The sequence below is a fragment of the Plasmodium yoelii genome (assembly GCF_900002385.2).
Source record: "Plasmodium yoelii strain 17X genome assembly, chromosome: 1".
In the NCBI taxonomy this organism is placed as follows: Eukaryota; Apicomplexa; class Aconoidasida; order Haemosporida; family Plasmodiidae; genus Plasmodium; species Plasmodium yoelii.
Genome location: NC_036173.2, coordinates 379,211 through 402,733, shown reverse-complemented (window position 1 = coordinate 402,733; position 23,523 = coordinate 379,211). Strand labels below are relative to the sequence as shown.

The window sequence follows — 23,523 nt, the reverse complement described above, 5'->3', positions numbered from 1 at the left end:
TAATGCTTAAAAGCTAGCTCGTTTTGAAATGATTAATAAATTTAAACAAATAAATGGAATATTAAAAAATAATACAATTTTTTGTGAAGGCCGAATTTTTTCTAAAAGTATTTTTTTTTATAGCATAAAAATTATTAACAAAGAAAATAAAAATGATATTAAAACTTATGGACATAATAAAAATGGAAAAAAAAATAAAAAAAATGATGAAGATGACTGTGATACCATAAATGTGTGTAAAAATATAGACCATAAAGAAGATTTAATAAAATCACAAAATAATTTAGTAAAATTTAGTAGGAATAAATCAATTTTTTATGAAAGTGAAAGAATAATAAAATGTGAAAGTGGAGCAGGAGGAGATGGCGCTTTTAGTTTTAAAAAATTTAAAAGAAAAGTTTTTGGAAATTTAGGGATACCTAATGGAGGAAAAGGGGGAGATGGTGGAAGTATATATTTGTGTTATTCATCTGTTAAAGGAAATATTAATCATAAAAATGTTGGAAATAAAAAAAATGATGATCAAAATAAACATATTTTTATTAACAACTTATCAGAGTTACCTTGTGCTATATTAGCTACAAATGGAGGGAAAGGAAAAGCAAATCAATTGAGAGGAAAAAATGGTACCAATATTTTTTTATATTTAAACAAAGTTTGTCATGTTTATAAAATTTTACCAGATCAAAATGATAAAGATAATAAGGGTAACATAAATGGGAATTATTTGTGTCATGATAATAAAGTTGATAAGAATAAAAATTTTCCAAACAATTTGGATAATAACATAAAATTAGAAAAAAAAACAAATGAAGAGAATACAATAAATGGAAATTTATATGAAAAAAAAGAAAAAAATATAATTTATTATAAATCGAATTATGAAGAAAATGTTTATAACATTATAAAAAAAGAAGATCCTGTTTATCTTAAAAGAAATCAACATATTTTAAAACAAATAAAAACTATGGACCAAAACGTAAGAAAAGAAACATATATTGGACTTTTGTGTGAAACAAATAATTGTATTTTACTATCAAAAGGTGGAATAGGAGGTAAAGGGAATAATATGCAAAACACATTTTCATTTGAAAAAGGCCAAAGTGGTGTTATTAATTATATACGTGTTGTATATAAATGTATTAGCGATATATGCTTTATAGGATATGATGGAGTTGGGAAATCAACTCTCTTATCTTTAATTACGCATCAAATTCACACTGTTAATAATTTATACATATTGAAAAAAATATTTTTTAAAGACAATTACCAGATATCGGTGGCAGATTTTTTTAGTGAAAAAAGCGAAACTTCTCAAAATGACGAGAAAAATAATATAACTTTTAATATTAATCCCAATTTTATGAAATATATGGAGTTAACTCACCTTCTTGTAATAATTCTTGACATCAACATGGATGTATTTGCTCAGTTTTGCAGCATCAGGTATACCTATATGTTTGCATTATATGGGGCTACTCCCAATAACTAGTCCCCCGCTTTTGCAAAAAATGAATAGTTATACAATTTTGCAAAGGCGTTTTCTCCCCATTTTAATAAATTTTGTGTATCGTTTTTTTTTTTTTTTTTTTTTTTTTTTTTTTTTTTTTTTACAATATATTGTATTTGCATTTTTCATCCTTTGCAGGGACGAACTAAAGCGGAAAGATGACCATATATATCAAAAACCTTACATTGTCGTTATAAACAAATGTGACTTAAACTTCAAAGAAAAAATGAATAAGGTGGAGGAAGCTTATAAAGGAATAAAAAATTATGATGATAATATTCCCATTTTTTTTGTCAGTGCAAAATACGGAATGGGAATAACAGAATTTGTCAATTGTCTAAGGAATTGTGTACAAAAATTAAAGCATAATAATAGTTTTTTTTCAAGTTTATAAAAATAATATAAAATAGCATGCGCTATATATAGTTAGCATTATATAACTGCACACATTTGTGCATGAAATTTTATGAACGGAATGAACAATTTTGGCTAGTAAATGGAAAATGATGTCAAAATCGCATGAACATATCAGGTTTTTATAATAAAAATTAGTATATTTATGAACAAAAACAATAATATAATGTGTCATAAAAAAAACAAATTAAATTCTATATATTATGAATAGTTATAGAAATGTATTAAAAAAAAATATATAATACGAACTATTTACGGTATTTTTTTTTTATCACAAATGATTAAAATAGTGTAATATGAAAATATACACTTTTTGACAAAATTCGGAAATCTTATATATTTTATATTGTTTTATTTGATGAAAAATATATTATATACAAATTTAGAGATATATACTTAGGTGTGTTAATTCGACACATTCTTTGTATATTTTTACGAACAAATATTTTTAATTTTGCATAATTTTTTTCATATTTGTTGCTTCGTTCAGTAAATAATTATTATTTTCTGAAGTTTTAAAATATGTTTGTTTTTTGTAATATTTTTTTTTCTTTTTTTAAATTTTATTGATACATATCAAAGGTGTTATGATTAGAATAATCGACATGCTTACTAAAGTTATTTTGTTTTAAATGCATATTATCCCTTTTATCATTAACTATGTGTTTTTTTTTATATTGAACTATGGACAAGTCTGTTATTTTTTTCATATAGATATTTTTTTTAGGAAAAAGTGTGTCTCATTTTGGCTAGCACTTAATAAATTGCAATACTTTTTATTTCTTTGGATTTTTTTTCAATTTCTATTTAATTGGGTGTATCTTTATATGAGAGAAAATCAATATATTCCTTTGAATTATTATATCTCTGATTATTTAATAGGAAATTATTTTGTGGGGATACTATATTATTTGAATAAAAAGAAAAGCTATTTATTTTGTCATTACATATGGCACTATTTAATAAAGATAATTTTGTACTTGATATAGAGTTATGATTCCATATATCATTTTCACTTTTAACATTTGTATCATTAGTGTGTATATTATTAAAATAACCAGTTTTCGGATATAAATTAGAGTTTTTTTCATATTCAAAAAGCATACATTTATTTATTTTTGTATTTTTGGTGGTATTATCATAATAATTATTTACTGTATTATCTAAATAGTCACTGCTACGAAATATATTAACATCACATTCTGTGATTAAATTGTTTGTGATTAAATTGTTGGTGATTAAATTGTTTGTGATTAAATTGTTGGAGATCAAATTGTTGGAGATTATTTTTTTTTTTTCATTATTATTATTAATGAATATTTTATTTTTACCCATATCGATAGTATTAGTTGTTGTGGTTGTAGAATTGCTATTATTGTTATTTTCTTCAATTCCATTAATATTGTTATTTATAAGATTAATTTTTTTAAAACAATGAGAATCAGTATCTAAATTATCATTACTATAATTGCTCATATGAATTTCACCATCCATTTCATCCATACATTTATTGTCAGTAGTGTCAATAAAGAATGAAGAAAATTCTGGATTGTTAATAAAATTACTATCTTCAATGCTATACAAATTTTCAAAACTTGGATTCATATTATTATCATCTGGATCGTCAATACTAAAATATCCATTATTATGAACACAGTTAACTATATCATCTCCGTTATATAAATCATCAGAATAATTGACATCATTTTCATCATGATAATTATCTATAAAATGATCCTTATTTTTATTTTCACTAAGTTTTATATCTATATCATTATTTAGATATTTCACATCAATATGATTTTCATGTTCATATTCATTTATTTCTTCTATATAATTTTTTAAATCATTTTGAATACCATCTTCTTGTTCAAATATAATATTTGTCTTGTTAATTTTTTTGTAATACATTTCATCATTTAGATGATTCAGAAGAAGATCATTGTTATTTTCATTATTTCTGTTAAACACGTTCGAATTGTTATTTGAATTTACTACATTCATTTGCTGTGTATCGAAATAAATATTTTTTTCATTTTTATCATAGTGCACTAAATTATTGATCTCGACCTTACTATTATTATATAAGGAATTATTGCCACTATTTGTATTTAATTTTGTTTCAAAGGCATTAAATTTGTTCTTCATATTATTAGACACACTTATTGTCACATTCTTAGATTCCTTTTCAATACCATCAAATTGCAACGAATTGGTCATATATTCATTATATATATTATATTTATTCTGAACTAAATAATTATTGTTATCTTCTGGCACCGATTGAATAGAATTATCTTTAAGCACATTAATAGTTCCTTCTTTTTCAATTTTGTAATATTTGTTACCATTTTTTTGATTATACTTATTGGTTAATTTATTAGCACAGCTAACCAGGTTGTTATTAACACAGCTATTGTTAACCTTTGCATCTATATTGTTATATGAACCCAAATTAGAAGATGGTGTGTTCCTTTCTTGGAAAACACAATTTCCAGATTTATTTACACTATTATAACTATGATATTGTTGATTTTTGTCATCAGGGTTATTAATAAAATTATTTTGATTCGTTGTTTTTTCCGAGCCCGTTTTTGCCAACTTTGTGTCGACAAGATTCGAATAATCATTTTGAGAATTTATTGAAACATTTTTATTATCTTCAAAATATCCAAAATTATTCTGATATTTATAATTAGACAGACCATGATGTTGATTATTATTATTTATTAATAATGTAGAAAAGTTAGTATTTTCAGTATTTATATCTTCTATATATTTTTGATGATTATCATTATTTTTTTTTTTTATTTTATATTTTTTAATCAAAGAATAAATATTCAGAATTGGAGAAACATAAAATGTTTTATTTATATCTAAACAATTATTTATTTTTTTTTTATAAAAAAAGTTCCATATATTATATTTCGAATCGTTCCAGTTTTCTTCTACACCTTCTTCATCCTTACAACAATTATTACTCTTATTTATATCATCATCAGTTTCATCATTTGCATAAGAACTATTAAATATGTTTTCTATTTTTTTAAATAAAAGCACATACTCACTATTGCTACTGCAATTGCCATTGCTACTACTATTGCTATTACCATTACCATCACCATCATGCTCGGTATCAAAATCGATATGATACAAATAGTTAACTAAATGGTTTCTCTTGTTAATATTATTATCGGTTATATTATTTTCACTTTTTTGAAGATCATCTTTTACTAATTTAGCATAATTATCACAATTAGCATAATTAGGGTTATCTTCTTCCTGCTCTATTTTATTTATGGTAAACAAAATCAAACGCATATTTTCATTTAATTCATGTTCTTTATCTAAAGACTCAATTATCTCATTTTCCTTTTCATTAAAATCAAATATATTTTTTATATTTTCTTGTATAAAAAAAGGTAGCTTATTTATATTTTTGTATTTTAGATCAATATTTACACTTTTTTTTTTTTTTTTATTTGATTCTAAACAATTTGATAACTTTGTATTTTTGTCCGTTTTTATTGCATCTACTTTTTCGTTTTCCTTTTCGTTTTCCTTTTCGTTTTCGTCCAACTCAGTTTCATATTCCTCCTCAAAATTAACAGATCCAGAATAATAATGATAATAAAAATCATTATCTTCAATAAATTTTAAATGTGTAAAAATTCCATCAACTTCTTTTTTAAATATTTTGCAATTTTCGGGAGTTTGATATTTTCGATGTTGAATATGAGTTCGATGTAAATTCGCATTAGGAATATAAAGCTTGTAATATTTATTAAAAGGGTCAGATAAAAGTAAATTCTGTAATTTTTTATAACCAAAATGTAAACTGTTTAATTCTTTTTTATATTGAAGAATAAATTGTTGTTTCAATTGAGCAAGTACCAAACCATTTGGTCTATGATCTACTAATAATGAAATAATATCCATGACTTCATTTAAGGTTTTACAAATTTCATAATTATAACTTTTTATTTTTGGATATAATTCATCAGCACTTTTTTCACAAGCAGATACTGGTAATAAAATACGTTGGGAATATACAAATATTCCTTTATGTATTGCTAATTGAACCAAATGTATAATATCTCCTAATCTTTTAAATTTAAATTCATTAATTTTTTCTTTTAATTTAGCAGCAAATGCATATCTACCACCATTAAACATGTAAGATTTTATTTTTTTATTTGGAGAAGAACAAAATATACATGTATTTGTTTCTACACAATTATTTTTATCTGTTGTAACAACATTTTTAGAATCATTACTCATTTTATCATTATTTCCTATTTCTATATTGTTAGATGTAGAAATGGGATTCATTTGAGTATCTATTTTTGGATTTTCTTTAAATTGTAAAATAGATTCAGATGTGTTATTTTTTTCTTTCATATTTTTATCACAAATCAATTGATTTAAATCAGGACTAAAAACGGGTTCAAGATCTTTTTCTAATTCTTTTAAACATAATATTTCGGAAATACCATTTTGAGAATTTATATTTATATTTGATAAACAATTACAATTATCATTATTATCTTCATTTTGTTGATATCTCATCATTTGTATTGCAAAATCATTTAATAACATCCAATCTCTTTTAGTAAATATATTATTTAAAGTATGACTATCAACAAATCCTTTAAAATTTGGAGGTTCTTCATTTAGATATATAACACAACCAATCTCCCCTTTTATTCTTACTTCTATTTTTATATTACATATATTTGTTAATTGTAATAAAATAAAAGCAATTTCAGATGCAGACCAAAAATTATATTTAATATAAATTTTCATTTGATTTGCTACATCTCCTAAATATGCTTTAATACCTTCTTGATATAAAAAAATAACAGATTTATAAAAATAATATTTTAATTTAAATACAAATGCATCTAAATCTAATGATTCTTTTTTAATTATTAATAGAACCCGTTTTAACCATGTATTCTCTATAAGGGGTTCTATTATATATTTATCATTATAAAAAATATTATCTTTTATTAAATCTGCATAAGGAAATTCGGTTTCATTATTACCATTTAAATAACCATTATTATTTCCTTTATCCTTTTCTAATTTGTCATAATTTATCGTTGTATGTTTCGAATTTTTTAAACGAAGTTCCACATTTTCGGAAACATTTTCAACATCAAATGTGTCACTAGACTGCCACAGTAAATTGGTATTGCCACTGCCATTGCCATTGCTATTGCCATTGTTGATATTATTATTGTTGCTATTGCCATTCCCATTTTGCGAGCCCAAGTCGTTTGGATACACTACCCATGTTAGCCCTCCTTTTTTAAAATTTTCCAAAGAATTCATATTTTTAAAAATGTACGAATTTAGAATATTATTTTTTTTTAACTCAGATATGATTCTACTATTTTCCTCTGATAAATTAATGTCTCTATCGATTATTTCTTTAATTTGTTTAACATAAACATCATCATTAACATTTAAACATGCATTACACAAATTTGTACTAAAATGCTTATTTGCATTTTTCTTTTTACTACTATTTCCATTATCATTATTATTAATTTTATCAATATTATTAATAATATTATTATTGTTTTTTTTTTTATTATTATTTGATTCTATTATTGAGTCTTCTTCCTGTTTTGTAATTTTGATACAATTTTCGTTACTATTTTTGTTATGATTTTGACTTTTTCCCGATTTATTTTTTTTTGATTTTTTTTTTAAATTAAAAGAATTATTTATATTTTCAACAGATTTTGTACTTGTAGGAATATTGAGAAATTTATTATTTTGGTTTTTTATGCTATTTTTTTCATGTCTATCTTTTCCATCAAAAGTTCGAAATGAGTTATAGCTATTATGAATTGAATTATAATTATTAATCAATTTTTTGTATATATCATTATATTTATATCCTCCATTATTATTAATATTATTTATATTTTCGTTGTATATACTAGTATATCCTGTTCCAGTACCAGAAAAGTTCTTCGTAATATTCCCTTTTTGTATGGGTATCACATTAATGAATCTATTTTCATTATATTTTCTATTTAGATAATTTGGTCCCTTATATTTTTTAGAATCTGTTTTTATCGTTTCATTTTTTTGTAATTTGTTGTTTATTTTTTGTTTCTGAAATAAATAAGTTCCATCTTCTTCATTCTCTGAATTTAAGATCGTTGCCATTTGATGCATACTACTACTAACATTATTGGGATCATTTTTTGAATAAGCTATATTTTCTTTATTCAAATTATTATAAATATTATTTTTATAATTTTTTTTTTTTTTTATATTTTCATAATTTATTTTTCGAATTCCAGATCCCGTCACCATTTGATTTCGGTTATTGTAATCCTCGTAATTTTGTCCTTTATAAATATTTTTCATTTTTCCATTATTATTATTATTTACATCGTTTTCGTTATTATCGTGTGCATTAACGGACCGATTGTAATAAGTTTCATTCCTAATCAAACTAGTATTTATGTTACCAGTTTTATCACTCATTTCGTGATCTGTTTTTTTAGTAGAATTTTCTTTTTTCATTTCTTTATTTTTATTAACAGAATTATTCTGCATATTAGAATATATAGCATTCGTGAATATTTCACTTAACGGATTTTCTGAACGATATGTCTTTTTATTAATATTCTTATATTTATCAGAATAATTTATATTATTATATGATTCTTTATTTACAAGATTTGTATTATTATTTGTATAAACAATTCTTGAGCAATTATTCATGTTAGTGTTATTTTTTTCATAAGGAGTTTTAATTATTTCTTTTGTTTTTCGATTTTCTAAATTATTGTCTGTATTTCGATTAGACATATCAGTAACTAATATACATTTTTTTTTGCTTTTATTTTGATCCATGTTTGTATAATTTATATTTTCATTTTGCTTATTTTCAATTTCATAACAATTTGTTTTATTATATTTATAATAAATGTCATTTCGTAATAGATACGACCCTTTCTTGGTATTTTCAAATTCATTATTTTTATCTACATGCACATTATACTTTTGATAAACATTTCCAATAATAGATGTTCCTTCTTTACTATTAAATTTGTTTCCTGACATATGCATATTATCATAGTTATTATTTTTTGAATAACAATTTATATCAATGTCATTAAATTGAGAAAATTTCTTATATTTATTATAATTGCCAATTATATATGAACCCTCATCATTATTTTCGTTATATTGTATAAGATATTTATCACATGCCTCTTTTTGATTCACTTTGTAATCCATGTCTTTATTCTTTAATATTGTGTTATGATATTTTTTTTTTTTTTTTTTATTTGAATATGCAACAGTTATATATAAGTGTGTTGCACTAGCTATATATAATATTTTTTTTGTTTGCTTGTTTGTTTGTTTATTTTTTGTGCATCAATACGGAAACAATATAAACATATGAACAAAAATGCTTTTATAGCAGTGTATATAAATGCATAACATATACAATTATATATATGATATGCTAATAAGTTGTAGAAATTTTGCACATAGTTATATGCCAATTCATTTAGAATACAAAAAAAAACATAAAAAATGAGTTAGACATCACAAAAAACAATTATATATACATGTATGCATGTATGTATATATTGGTGACAATTTCCATCTATTGTTATGTATGAATTCTGGCTAAAACAATATTACATTAATCTAGTAACAAAACTAAATATAAAAATATGTGAAATAAAAAGTTAAATGATATAGGATATAATATATTCACACCTGTAGGTATGAAAATATAAAAGGGTAGGATATATGTGTATAAATAAAAGTGCTAACGAAATGTTGCCAAAATTTTAGCATATAGCGCTTATCAATTATAAAAATGTAAATAATATGGTTATAAAAAATAAAAATGTAAGAGACAAGACAAAAACAATTTAATATTTTCTTAAAAATTAAATTATTTAGATAAGTATATTTATAAATAAATAATCTTTTCTCTTTTAATTTTTTTTTCATATTTTTTTGCATTATTATTCATTAATATTATATTAACGTAATGCACACAAATATTTTTTAATAATACTGAACATAATAAAAAAATATATACAACATATATATATATATATATTAATATGTTCTCGGATTTTTAAAATATACACAAATATAAATGTGTAACAAAAGCATATTATTTTTTTTATACATATTTATATAAGTGTAATAAATAATAATCTATAAAACAAATAATATACTATATAGTATGCATATAAAATAGTGATATTAACATGTTATATATTATAGTATTCATTTTTAATACACATTTTAAATTTCATATGATAAATAGGTGAAAAAGGAAAAGTCTTACCAAAATAGGACAAAAAAAAAAACGACAAAAATATATTATGTTTTTTGCACACTTATAATAATAAATATGTGTATATATAATATTTAGATATAGTTTTCTTTTTTATGCTCATTTTCTCTTTATTGCATATTGATACACATAAAACAACATAATAGGTAATAAATGTCTTTTGCTTTTTAATTAAAACGGATTAAATATATGTACATGCAGGACAGTATACATATATATATGCATACAAGCATGGCTATGTATAAATATATTTATATATACAAGCACATATTCACATATTATTACATTGCAATTTTAAAACAATATAAAGTTAATGCATTGTACTGTTTGAAGAAGTTCTTTTATAACATGCTACGATAAATTATTAATATAATATTAGTATTTTCTAATATTATATTGTTTTTTTGATTTAAAAAAAAAACTAATATATGAAACTAAGGTCATAAATGCATATATACATATAGTATCTACATTACTAGCTATTCACATAAGGATAACTAAAAGCTGTGGTCACAATTAGCTAGTATCTAAATTGATAAAAAAAAATACCAAAAATTGAATCAACATAGGAAAGCATATACGAAAAAAGTAAAAAAGACATAAACATTAAAAGGGTATATATTAATCCAATGTATCAAGAGGCAATATACAAAAAAAAATGATGATAAGCATCAAGATATTAAAAATGGATACATAACAAAATGTATATGTATGGTTATGAAAGATACAAAAAAATAAAAATAATAATAATAATAATAAAATATTTGGGAATATAATTGTGTATTTCCCAAATTGTATGCAACAAAAATACAAAAACAAGCCAAAGCAACAAATGTAAGTATTACAAATTTTTTCAATAAAAAAAACCCATATTTAATTAACGTGAGAAATTAGGACATAAATATTACATTATGTAAATTGACACGCTTGTTAATCATTTCAAGAATAGGAATACGAAAAAATGAAACAATGGTAAAATCTTAGTGCAAAATAAGAATACAAATATATATCTTATTTCATAATTATATGCACGTATTTGCATATGCATAAAGCTTAGCAACAAATGTACTTTTATTTTTCGTATGCCTTATATATGCGTCTTGGTTTATGATTAAAACGATATGTGTATATAATATAACACGAGAAAATAATATATTTAATAAATAAATCAATAAATGTTTAAATGAATAATACATAATTTGACAAACATAATGTAATATGGTTAAATAAATAATGTATGTGTGTATACCTCTTTGTATTTTTATTTCATTTTTAGTATACGTATTTTTTTTTTTATATACAAAAATTAGTTGCAATTATATGTGATCAAAAATAAAAACCATCGGGGCATATAATTATGTTAAATGCATTTGCATTATGTATTTATTCAAGGAAATTAAATCTATATACCCCTATACAATATATTGCAAAACTTAAATACATGCACAAAAAAAAAAAAAATGAAATAACTAAAAGGAAATATGGATAATATTTTTTTTTTTTTTATTCCGTGTTCATAAAAATAGCTTTTTATTAAATATTTTTTTTTCATATTTTCATATTTTTCATTTTTATATTTACATTTATTTCGTATTTTTTTACACACTATTCTTTCACTAAATAAAAAATGGAGAAATACACTCTCTGTTATTTTCTTACCACATAAACAATATTACATATTGTGATTTATTTCGTTATTTGTTAATTATAAAGTGGGCAATTTTAAATATTTATTTTTTCAATTAGCTAATTTTATTCCCCTTAATTTTTTTTATTTAAATGAAATAAAAAGAGCAACCTTTAAAATGACACACTATTATCATTATATTAGGTTAGGGGTTATTTACTTATATCATAATTTTTAATTCCAATAAAAAAAATAAAAAAAAAAACCTGCACACATTTACACACACCAAATAATAAATTATTTTTTACATTAACAAGCAATATTTTTTTTTTCAATTTCTCCTTAAATTTAATATATATAGCCATAATTTGATTAGCAACTTTTTAAGTGTATATGAGATATCATAATGTATATATTCATACACACTAGTATGTATAATCTTATCAAACACTTTTTGGATGATCATATTAATACATATGCTATAATTAATATCGAAAAAATAACATAATTTTTAAAACTATTAAGAAAAAAAAATTAACTTTAGTACAAAATTTATAATTTTCTTCTCTCTTTAAAACGAAAAAATTATGTATATATAAATATGGCCACTTTTAAATCATTTATTGTATGTTTTGGTCTTTTTCGATTCTTATTTTTCGTACTATGAATATTTTCTTATAAAGAATGTCTACACATATATTAATTTATGTGTGTGTCTATATATATAAAGGTCATACATTTTAAGTCAAATATTTTTGGAATCTTATATGCTTTATAATTAAATTTTTTTTTTAAAAAGGAGCAAAAAAATATATACGTGGATATTAGCATACATCAATATTCATACGTATGCTGATATATGCAAAGTGCACACTTTTAAGGCTACTTCTGATTTATATAAACGATTAAGACGCAACTTCATATATAATATGTATATGCGCGTGTTCCAAAGATACTATATAAATATGATACGTTTGCTTGTGTATATTTCTTTTTTTCTCTCCAATTTTATATGTTTCCACGAAACAGGATAATTAACTTATTTTTCTTGAATGCAGTTATACGCTCTTTCTAATCATTGAAATTTATAAAAATCATAAAACATACGAAAATGTACAAAAATGTACAAAAATAATACAAACATTTTGTGTGCAATTTGATGTTCAGTCTATGTAATATATATATATATACATATATATATATATATATTTTTTTTTTTTTTTTTTTTTTATGTACCGATTCATAAGCCCATTGCATGAAACGCAGTTGGATATGGTATAAATTAATATTTGTTGATATAGCTATTTCAATTGATTGTTAATTTTTTCGGTCTTTTTGAAGAAGAGAAATTGAGCGCCACATAAAGACGCCCAAGTGTACCTATGTATGTAAGCCCATAAGGAAGTAAGGAAATAAGAAAATAGGGAAGTATATATATATATATACATATACATATATACATATAAATGCGTGCGTGCGTGTAGAGAAGCAGAGATAATGCATTTCTCGAGCAGATTAAATGTTAAGATAAATTGTAAGAATGAACATATCTATATGTGGTACACTCCAAACTAAGCAAATACTTTTATAAAAAACGTTATTAACTATATAATTTTAGTAAATGTATATATAGAATAAGTTAAACAGTAATTAGAAAAGAAAGGCATATGTGTCTGTATAATATTCACACAAAAGAAAATAGATGAAATCATGAAAGAGATGATAATAATAATAATTTGAATAAACATATTTAAAAAGGTTTAAACAGATTTAAAAAGGTTTAAACAGATTTAAAAAGGTTTAAAGATAATGAACTCGACACACAATTATATCGAATATTCTTTTTCAAATGTTGACAATTTGGATATGAATAAATGTGTTGCAAACAATTGTATCGAAAGTGTATATAGCTATGACGATGTTAATGAGAAAAGAGATTGTATCATAAATAAAACAACAACTATTAGTGATAGTAATAATAGTAATAGTAATAGTAATAGTAGTAATAGTAATAGTAGTAGTGTGGTTAAGCCAATTTACACGGGAAATATAAATGTGGTAGAAATCGATTATGTACAAGGCATAATAAAAAATAACTATGATGATATAAATGTTGGGGAAAAAAATGGGATAATAAATCGAAATAGAAACACAGATGATGTATTAACAATTGTTGAATGTGGTAAAGGAGGGAATATAAATGGGAATAGAAACCAAAATAGAAATATTTGCATGAATCAAAATATATCAAATTTAAAATTGTGTAATAACTTAGATATGAGTTTTATTTATAATACTTATGATAAAAATGGATTGTTGTATTGTAAAAAAATAAAATTTCATGTAAAAGGAGATAATATCAATGATCATATAACCCCTTTAGTTGTAAAAATAAATACTTTAAAAAATAATATGGGGAAACAATATATGAGATTAGAATTAAGTGATGATAAAAATGAGTCTTTTTTTTATTATCTAGATTTATTTGAAGAAAATTATGAAAATATAAAAAAAGAACAAAAATTAGTTATCAATTTTAATTTATTTCCATTTAAATTTATTGATTTATTGGAAGAATGTGTTTTAGAAAATGAGCAATGTGAAGATATAGAAGATCAGCGTTTAAATGCAGTTCTAATATTGGAAAATATTGTAAAAGAGGTTAATACAAAAGGATATGGACGGGATGGATATATTTCTAGTTATATTAACAATAATAATGATAATAAATTTAGTGGTAGTACATATGAAAAAGGGGTTCTGAATCTAGTAGAAATAAATCAATTCAAAGAACTAACACATCTATCATTAGTTCTAAAAAAAGCAGACAATGAAAATGTTATAAAATATTTATGTAATAATATAAAATATATAAAAGAATATAGTGAACATGTAATTAAAAAATTAAATGAAGAAATAATTAATAATAATAATAATTGTATCGAAATAAAAACTTTACAAAAAACTATAGAAAATATGGATATAAAAATAAAAAATATAAAATGTAATTTCAATCATACCATGAATAATGAAATACAAAACTTAAAGGAAGACCATCAAAAAATAATTGAAAGAAAAGAAGAAATGTTTATTTTAGAAAAAAATGAACTAAAAAAAGATGTCGAAATTTTAAAACAAAAATGTAATGAATATAATGAAATAAATAAAAATAATGAAGAAAATATAATCCATTTAAATAGTAAAATAAATAAACTAATAAATGAAATAAAAGAAAAAAATGATTATTTATCAAAATTAACAAAAGAAAAGGAAATTATAGAATGTGAAAAATGTAAACTGGAAAAAGACAATAATTATTTTACTATCGAATTAAATAACTTAAAAACAAAATATGAAAAAGAATGTGAAAATAATATATCAAATAACACAAGTTATGAAAGTATAAAAATAAATAATAATAATCTTGAATCAGAATTAAAAAAATACAAAGATAGAAATGGAAAATTAGAAAAAGAAATAAATATAGCTATTGATGAAATTAATAAGGGAAATGATATTATTACAAAATTACAAACACAATTAAAAAAAATTAAAGATAAATTAAAAAATAAAACTCTAGAATATAATAATCTTGAAAAAAATCATTCTCAAAATATGATCGAAATGACTAAAATTCAATCACAGTTATCCGAAATACAAATTAAATTATCAGAAAAAGAAGCATCAGAATCTAACCTACGAAGAGATGTAGATACTTTACAAAGAAAAAATGATGAGCTCGTTAAAGATTTGAACATATCTCGAGAGGGTATGAATTAAAATATGGATAGACTTATTCTGATATACATTTTTTTCACCACTGTATTTCACCACTGTATTTCACCACTGTATTTCACTACTACATTTCACTACTACATTTCACTACTATACTTTATTTCGTTCTTTCGTTTTGTTAATTTCATCTTCAGTCAATTTAAGACTAAATAAAGAGGTGGCAAATAATAATCTGGATATATATTCAGTAAAAATGAACAATATCGGTGCAGCCCCGACTATTTCAACAGGTATGCTTCCCCACAAATATAACCATTCACAATTTATTTTATTAATATACATGTTTTTCTTCCTTAATTTGTATCAATTTTAAAACAAAAAGGGACAAACTTTCAAGTAGATACAAACCTTTTAGATAAAGACTTATTTACAAAATTAAAAGCCAATTTAAAAAATTCGTCAGGAATGGGTTACACACCAACATACACATCAGATAGGTAAAAAAAAAAAAAAAATACGATAAAAATAATAGCAATAATAATGGTGAATTTATTTTCTGCCTATGATTGTATTGGCGAGTTAGCAATAAAGCTATTACTATGTATTGTTAATATATAATGTTATTTTTTCGCTTTGATAATTTGTGCACACAGCAATATGGCCAACTTGAATTTAATAAGCGGAAAAATCGATGCGCTTGGTAAGTATATTAAATTTAAAAAAAAAAAAAAAAAAAAAGTTAGCTAGCTAATTAAAAAAGTAAAATAATTAATTAAAAAGTAAGCGAATTAAGAAATAAGCGAATTAAGAAATAAGCGAATTAAGAAATATGCGAATAAAATAAGCGAATATATGTTTGCGAAATATACACTTTTGGTGGGAACTTTTATTCTCACTTCGTTACAATTTTATAGATATTAATGATAGATATAATAAGCCCGTGAAATTTATTCCGCCCGGAATTTAGTTTCAAAGACATATTTCTCCTTTTTTTTTAAATATAAATATATTGTTAGTGTGGTTATTATATCTGGATTTTCCTATCCACGTTTTTCAGAAAATATTTTATTTTTTTTCCTTTTCCTTCTTTTTCTTTAATTTTTCCTTAATTTTTCCTTAATTTTTCCTTAATTTTTCCTTAATTTTTCCTTAATTTTTCCTTAATTTTTCTTCATTTTCCCTCCTTTTATTTGTTTTTGTTTTAAACTTATTCGATATTTTGATTATTTTACCCAACTCTGCCAAGTATATATTGAAAATGTTCAAATTTTTTCCCCCCTATTTCTTACACACTTAAAATGGAATATACAATTAGGAGTTGTATCTTTTTAATTTTATTATTTATAAAATATTAAAGTAGCAATGTTGTTTCTTTATTTTCATTTTTAATTTCAGTTTGGTCTCCTTTATCATGTCTTTTCTCCAAAGCTTCAAATGTTTTTGCAGTTAATGAAGCTAAGAAAAAGAGGAATAAAACATTTTTTGATTTTTTGAAAAAATTCATACATTTTTCTTTATCATCTATAGAAACATGACTAATCAGATAATACAAATAAGAAACATTAAATGTTGAGAATATATAATAAGAATAATGAATATCAAATAAATATGCTGAAATATAAAGTAAATATATCATGTTAATAATTAATATTTTTGAATATTTTATAGTATTTTTATCCCATTTTATAGCTAGCGATTTTAGCTTTAATTTAATATCATCAGCTTTATCTTGATGTGCATATATTGTATCGTAAATAATTGTCAGATAACATAATGGAATAAAACTTATAATTAATGGAAATAAATTATCTAATATATTTATATTCACACTTGATGCTATAAAAAAACCTAAGTTGAATGTAAAAGATAAATAAATTTGAGCATAATATGTTATTCTTTTTAATAATGGGTATGTAATAATAAATATAGAAGAAAATAAACCAGTATATATTGTTTCATTGCTAAATTGAAATAATGTTAAAAGGGATAAAGAAGAATGTATGAACATATATACTAAAGCTTTGGAAGTAGTTATAGAACCATCTGCTAATGGTCGATTCTTTGTTCTTTCAACATATTTATCATAATTTTTATCTAAAAAATCATTAATCATGCATCCAAAAGCTCTAATATTATATGCCCCAAAAGTAAATAAGGATACATTTTTAATAATATTTTTAATTTCATCTATATTTATTTCACTTGGATATATTTCATTATTTAATAAAAATAATTTATTAACATCATATGTTAATAAATATCCCCATAGGGATGTATATAATGTTAAATATGTACCAGTCGGAATGTGTAACCGTGAAAAAATAACATAATCATTTATATTTTTTTTAAGTACTTCTTTAAATTTGGTTGTATTATTTTTTGTATTCTCTTTTGTATTCTCATTTGTGTTCTCATTTGTATTCTCTTTTGTATTCTCATTTGTATTCTCATTTTTTGTATTCCTTTTGTCTTGGCTGTTATCACCCAAACTTGATGAGTAATGCAATTTTCCCAAATGTAAAGATTTCAAATTGGGTTCATTTATTTTAATTGTTAATTTGTTTCCACCATGCCCAACATTGGAAATGGTGGAAATGGTGGGGGTAGTGGAAATGGTGGGGATAGTGGAAGTATTGGGTTTGGTTCTATTATTACTGATATTTTTAATTTTTTTTTTTAAAACCGGTTTCGTATATTTTAGAGGATTTCCATTTTGTTGACTAATTTCTAGTTGTAGATGGTGTGTTAGTTTATTTTTTATTTTTGCAAATTGTGATAATATTTTATTTTCAAAAATAACTTGATTATTCTTTATTCTATTGTTGTAGTTAGAGATAATAAAATTGGGGATATATATATTTGAATTTTTTTTTTCATTTTTTTTATATCCCCTTTTTTCTTTATCCACATATTTATAACTATTTAAATTAATATATCGTCTCATTAATATTGTCTCTAAAATTGTTTATTTATCTGGTAGTGTATGCTTAAATTTTTTTTTTTTTTTTTTTTTTATAAGCTTTCGAAATAAATAACCCATAGACTTATTGATATGTATTGGTAGTTTTGTTTTTTGAATTATTCAAAATTTAAAAGAGTGTACTTTAAATTGGGTATCAATATACAAATGGGTGTTCTCGTGAGTATATGCTCTTATGTGATTGTGGAAATGGGCTTATAAATTTTGACAGTTTTGGCAATTTATGTTTATGTTTATGTACATCGCAACAATCTTATTTATAGTGTGGTAATAAAATAGGATAGCATTATTTTTTTTTAGCAAAATGCTGTGAATTTCCATTCTTTTATTCATATACAATATATTTTTTATATAAAAATAAATATATTATTATGTGAAAATTAACTTTTTATTTATTTTATTAAATTGGGAATAATTTTCACCATCCCTATGATATGTGCATCACTCATATGCGAATGAAAAAAAAAAAAAAAAAAAAAAAAAATATAAAAAATGAAATAAATATATGAAATAAATATATGAAATAATATATGAAATAAATATATGAAATAATATATGAAATAAATATATGAAATAAATAAATGAAATAAATAAGATCGCATTAATCCAATATAATTACATTTTCATGTTACATACCCTTTTTTTCTTTCACATTTTTCTTTGCAATTTTGTCGCCTTATCTTCGTGGTCTCTTATTTTTATAACCTTTTGTTACAATAATATTTCCTTTTTCTCATTTTTTTTAATTTTCATTTTCTTTATAATTCCCTTCGTCAGTCTTATTTTTATCGAAATTCTCATCTTTTCCATAATTTTTAATAAATTAAAAAAAAGAAAAAAATATGCAATTTTTTCCCTAGTGGTATTATTTTTTTTTGAAGAGCATATATATATATCTACTTTAAGAAAAAAAGAATACCTTAATTTTTGTAATAGATAAGAATAATGATAAATCATTATGTCGAGATATAAATAAGAATATAAAATTGATTAAATATAATTTAGTTGTTTGGCAATTTGTATATTTATCCGATATTTCTTCACATATGTTTTTTTTTTGTTTTTTTTAAAAATGAAATTCGCCGAAAAGCTGAAACACCTAAAGGTAAAATCATGGGATAATAAATATGTTAATTATAAATTCTTAAAAAAAATAATAAAAAAAAAAATAAATCCAGAAATAAAAGCTTTATATGATAGAATAGATAAAAATGATGAACAGATTCTTGAAGTTTGTAAATTAGTAAATTTAGACAATACATTACTTAATCAAAAAGATAAAAAGAAAAAAAATGAGATCGAAAATGAAGAAATTGATTATACATATTTATTTTTTTATGTCTTACAAAATTATATTAATATGGTTAAAGAACATTATGAAAGTGAATACAATTATTTATATGAAAAAATAGATGAGATTGTGTTTTTTTTAGAATCAGATAGAGTGAATTTAAAGGATATGGAAAGTTTAAAAAATAAATGCTTAAATATTTATAATTTATTTGATATCTTAACAAATTATTTAAATATTAATGTATTGTCTGTATATAAAATTTTGAAAAAAAAAACAAAAAAAGAAAGATTATCTACTTCTTTAGATCTATATCAAAAATATTGCAACAATCTTCATCAGATTAGCCAAGAAGAACATTTCAATGTAAAAAAAAAGAAAAAAAAAAAGAAAAAAAGAAAGAAAAAAAGAAAGAAAAAAAAAAAGAAAAAAAAGAAACCTATAATGTGTATAACAATTGTATAACAATTGTATACATACATATAGCATTACCCATTTTCACATTGTAGACATACCAATTAAGCATATTTATTTTATTTTTTTATTTTTTTTTATTTTTATAACCTTTAGGAAAAAATAAAATCCACATTTTTATTGATACAAAAAAAAATAGGAGATAATTGTGAAAAAATTGATTTTTTAAATTTTAAAATTTATTTAAAAAGCAAAATAGAAAATCTTGGTCAGTATAGAGGAACTATATTTATTTTATGCGGGATCTTAATTACTTTGATAATTAATACAATCATTTTATTATATCTTAACATAAATGAAATTAATATTAATAGAATACTATCAATACTTCCCATATATAGACTAATATATGTTTTGAATTTTTTCTTTTTATTTATTTTTGGCTCCTTTCTTTTCATGCAGTTGTATGGCGTCAATTTTACGTAAGTGGCTAAGGAATAAAAAAAAAAAAATAAAAAAAAATAAAAAAAAAATGAAAAAAAAAATGAAAAAAAAATGAAAAAAAAAATAGTAGTAGTAATAGTATGACAAATGATACCCACCCCTTCTTCCCTTCCAATAGGTACATCCTCGATCTGAATAAAAAAATAGTGAATGAATATTACTATTTAATAAATTATGTCATATTTTTGCTTTTTTTAACAACGGTTTCGTTATTAATATTTTTATTAGACGTTTTATTTAACCTTAACATATTTTCGAACATTATACTTCATGTTGTTATTTTGTGTATATTATTAGTCTGTACTACTATTTTTCCTTTTAATTTTTACAAATATAAAGAGAATAATTTTTTATTTTCTTCCCTTTCGCGTGTGCTTATGAGTGGGTAAGGTTCCGGATTCTTGGAAACGCAAAGAAAAAGAAAAAAAAAAAGAAAAAAAAGAAAAATATATTATATATATATTAGCCAAAATTATATATTTTTTTTTTTTTTTTTTTTTTTTCACATTCTACAGGGTGTTCCTAGTAAATAGCGTGAATCTACTCGACAATATAATGGGAGACATACTCACAAGTTTGTCAAAAACATTTTCAGATGTTCAGTATATCATATGCTTTTTTTTGTAAGAAGAAAAAAAAAATATACATATACATATATATATATACTTAATTTTGGCTATTATATACGTATTAATTTTACTTCCTCTTTTTAGGAATGGAATGGATACTACTGCTCCTGCAAAATGTCCAAGTAAGTCAATCTTATAAAAATATTTCCATAATTTTATCACCCTTTTTCATAATTTTATCACCATTTCCATGATTTGATCACCCTTTTTCATAATTTCATCACCCTTTTTCATGATCTTATCACCATTTTCATATTGCCTTAATTCAGTAATCGAGTCATATGTTAACCCGATATTTGTTGGCTTGCCATTTTATTTAAGATTCTGTCAATGCTTAATCAGGTAAAAATTGTTCTATATTTATTTCCATATATATTTATATACATAACCGAGATGTATCATATTGCAATTCTTTATGTTTAAATATATAATCAACTTATATTTCTTGGCACTAACATATAGATATAATAATGAAAGGCAAACGATACATATATATAACATGCTCAAATATGTATCTGGAATTTGTATTGTTATATGTACTTCATTTAATTGGTAAGAAAAATAAAAATAATTTATTTTATAATAATATTGCACCTCGGAATCGGTCTTAAAAAATCGAATTTTTAAATCAAAAATTGGTACCCCACATATGATATGCTATGATATGCTATGATATGCTATGATATACATACATGTGCATATACATGCATACATACACACATGTGCATATACATACATGCATACATGATTGTACACTGTTTGAACTCAATTTTTTAGGGGATATCTTGGATTAGATATATATACAAGCAAAATTATTTTAATATGTGCATATGTTATTGGGTCTACATATATGTATATTTGGGATGTGTATTGTGATTGGGGCCTTTTAAAAGAGTACAATTATTTGTTAAGGTATAGAATTGAGCGATAAATATTAGCTTTATAATATCACGATTATAAATGTTTAAATTAAAAAAAGAGAAAAAAAAAACAAAAAAAAACAGGAATGAAATTATTCATTTAGCTTAGAGTTTAACTTGGGATCTTTTCATAATTTTTCGTAATTTTTCATAATTTTTCACAATTTTTATAGGAAAAATGACAATTTGATGTACCCTCCACAATATTACTATTTTGCAGGGTTTTTTAATTTAGTACGAAAAAAAAAAAAAAAAAAAAAAAAAAAAAATATCTTGTCACCACCAATTTTAACTTTTATACATCCTACATATTCATTAATTTTGTTCAGATTTTCAGACTAACATGGGCCATTACAATTATGCCAATAAATATATTTCCAAATAAGGTAAATGAATAAATTAGTTTCACATTTTCTTTTTAGCTATTTTATCCCAAATCATATGTTTTGATCATATCATTAAAATTAACAAATAAATATATATATCAACATTTTTAAATATATTGCAGGAAATAAATTTTTTTTTAATTACCTTTTTTTTGATGTTTATTGAGGTCTTAAGGAGATCAATAGTAATAACTTATCTTTTTTTTTCATTTCCATTTCTATATTTTGAAAATTATTTAATACGTATTCCCTTTTTTTCTTTTAGTGGATATGCTTTCGATTAGAAAATGAACATGTTACCAATGCGTCACGATATCGAGCAATTTTATGGGTAAGCAAAAATGCTAACAAAATTGGGAAAATTCAATAAATTGGAAATTACACCCTAATCCTACATTTTTATTTCCACTTTTATTCTTTAGGTCCCTAAAATGACAAAGACAAAGGAGTTTTAAATATCCCCAATTTTATTCAATCAAATTATTACATTTTTATATCTCTTTTTTCTTTTCTATTATTTTTTTTTTTTTTTTTGTGACGCTATGTTTTTATTGAATTATTCTGCATTTTAGCTAGCTGGTCAATTGGCTAGCTGAATTTTAAAAATATATCTACAAACAAACTGAACGTTTCGAAACGTTTATAATTCAAATTATTAAGTATGTTTAAAAAATAAATATATTTGAAGAATACTTAGCATAAAAAAGAAAGCGACATTAAAAAATTGTGGTTATAAACTAATATTGGTAAGGAGAGG

The 23,523-nt window shown here is 22.4% G+C and overlaps 5 protein-coding genes across 5 annotated transcripts; 3 read left to right on the top strand and 2 right to left on the bottom strand.

The window, feature by feature from the left end:
* Nucleotides 1-28: 28 nt before the first annotated feature.
* Nucleotides 29-1,904, top strand: PY17X_0107900 (GTP-binding protein, putative; the record flags this gene model as incomplete). The annotated part of the gene is made up of 2 exons (XM_022957825.1): nucleotides 29-1,446; nucleotides 1,649-1,904. The coding sequence occupies 2 exons, from the start codon at nucleotides 29-31 to the stop codon at nucleotides 1,902-1,904; spliced, it is 1,674 nt and encodes a 557-aa protein (XP_022811247.1).
* Nucleotides 1,905-2,731: 827 nt separating this feature from the next.
* Nucleotides 2,732-9,193, bottom strand: PY17X_0107800 (conserved Plasmodium protein, unknown function; the record flags this gene model as incomplete). Its single annotated transcript, XM_720130.2, has 1 exon — nucleotides 2,732-9,193. One exon carries the CDS (start codon nucleotides 9,191-9,193, stop codon nucleotides 2,732-2,734), a length of 6,462 nt encoding a protein of 2,153 aa, XP_725223.2.
* Nucleotides 9,194-13,716: 4,523 nt separating this feature from the next.
* Nucleotides 13,717-16,609, top strand: PY17X_0107700 (spindle assembly abnormal protein 6, putative; the record flags this gene model as incomplete). Its single annotated transcript, XM_022957824.1, has 5 exons — nucleotides 13,717-15,676; nucleotides 15,837-15,932; nucleotides 16,025-16,139; nucleotides 16,296-16,342; nucleotides 16,557-16,609. The coding sequence occupies 5 exons, from the start codon at nucleotides 13,717-13,719 to the stop codon at nucleotides 16,607-16,609; spliced, it is 2,271 nt and encodes a 756-aa protein (XP_022811246.1).
* A 384-nt stretch (nucleotides 16,610-16,993) lies between these two features.
* PY17X_0107600 (4-hydroxybenzoate polyprenyltransferase, putative) lies at nucleotides 16,994-18,586 on the bottom strand (the record flags this gene model as incomplete). The annotated part of the gene is made up of 1 exon (XM_724058.1): nucleotides 16,994-18,586. The coding sequence occupies one exon, from the start codon at nucleotides 18,584-18,586 to the stop codon at nucleotides 16,994-16,996; it is 1,593 nt and encodes a 530-aa protein (XP_729151.1).
* Nucleotides 18,587-19,694: 1,108 nt separating this feature from the next.
* PY17X_0107500 (G-protein associated signal transduction protein, putative) lies at nucleotides 19,695-23,221 on the top strand (the record flags this gene model as incomplete). The annotated part of the gene is made up of 13 exons (XM_022957823.1): nucleotides 19,695-20,279; nucleotides 20,484-20,809; nucleotides 20,950-21,216; nucleotides 21,347-21,454; nucleotides 21,545-21,582; nucleotides 21,730-21,802; nucleotides 21,923-22,012; nucleotides 22,238-22,372; nucleotides 22,554-22,614; nucleotides 22,710-22,766; nucleotides 22,889-22,951; nucleotides 23,032-23,097; nucleotides 23,189-23,221. The coding sequence occupies 13 exons, from the start codon at nucleotides 19,695-19,697 to the stop codon at nucleotides 23,219-23,221; spliced, it is 1,902 nt and encodes a 633-aa protein (XP_022811245.1).
* Between the last annotated feature and the right edge of the window lie 302 nt (nucleotides 23,222-23,523).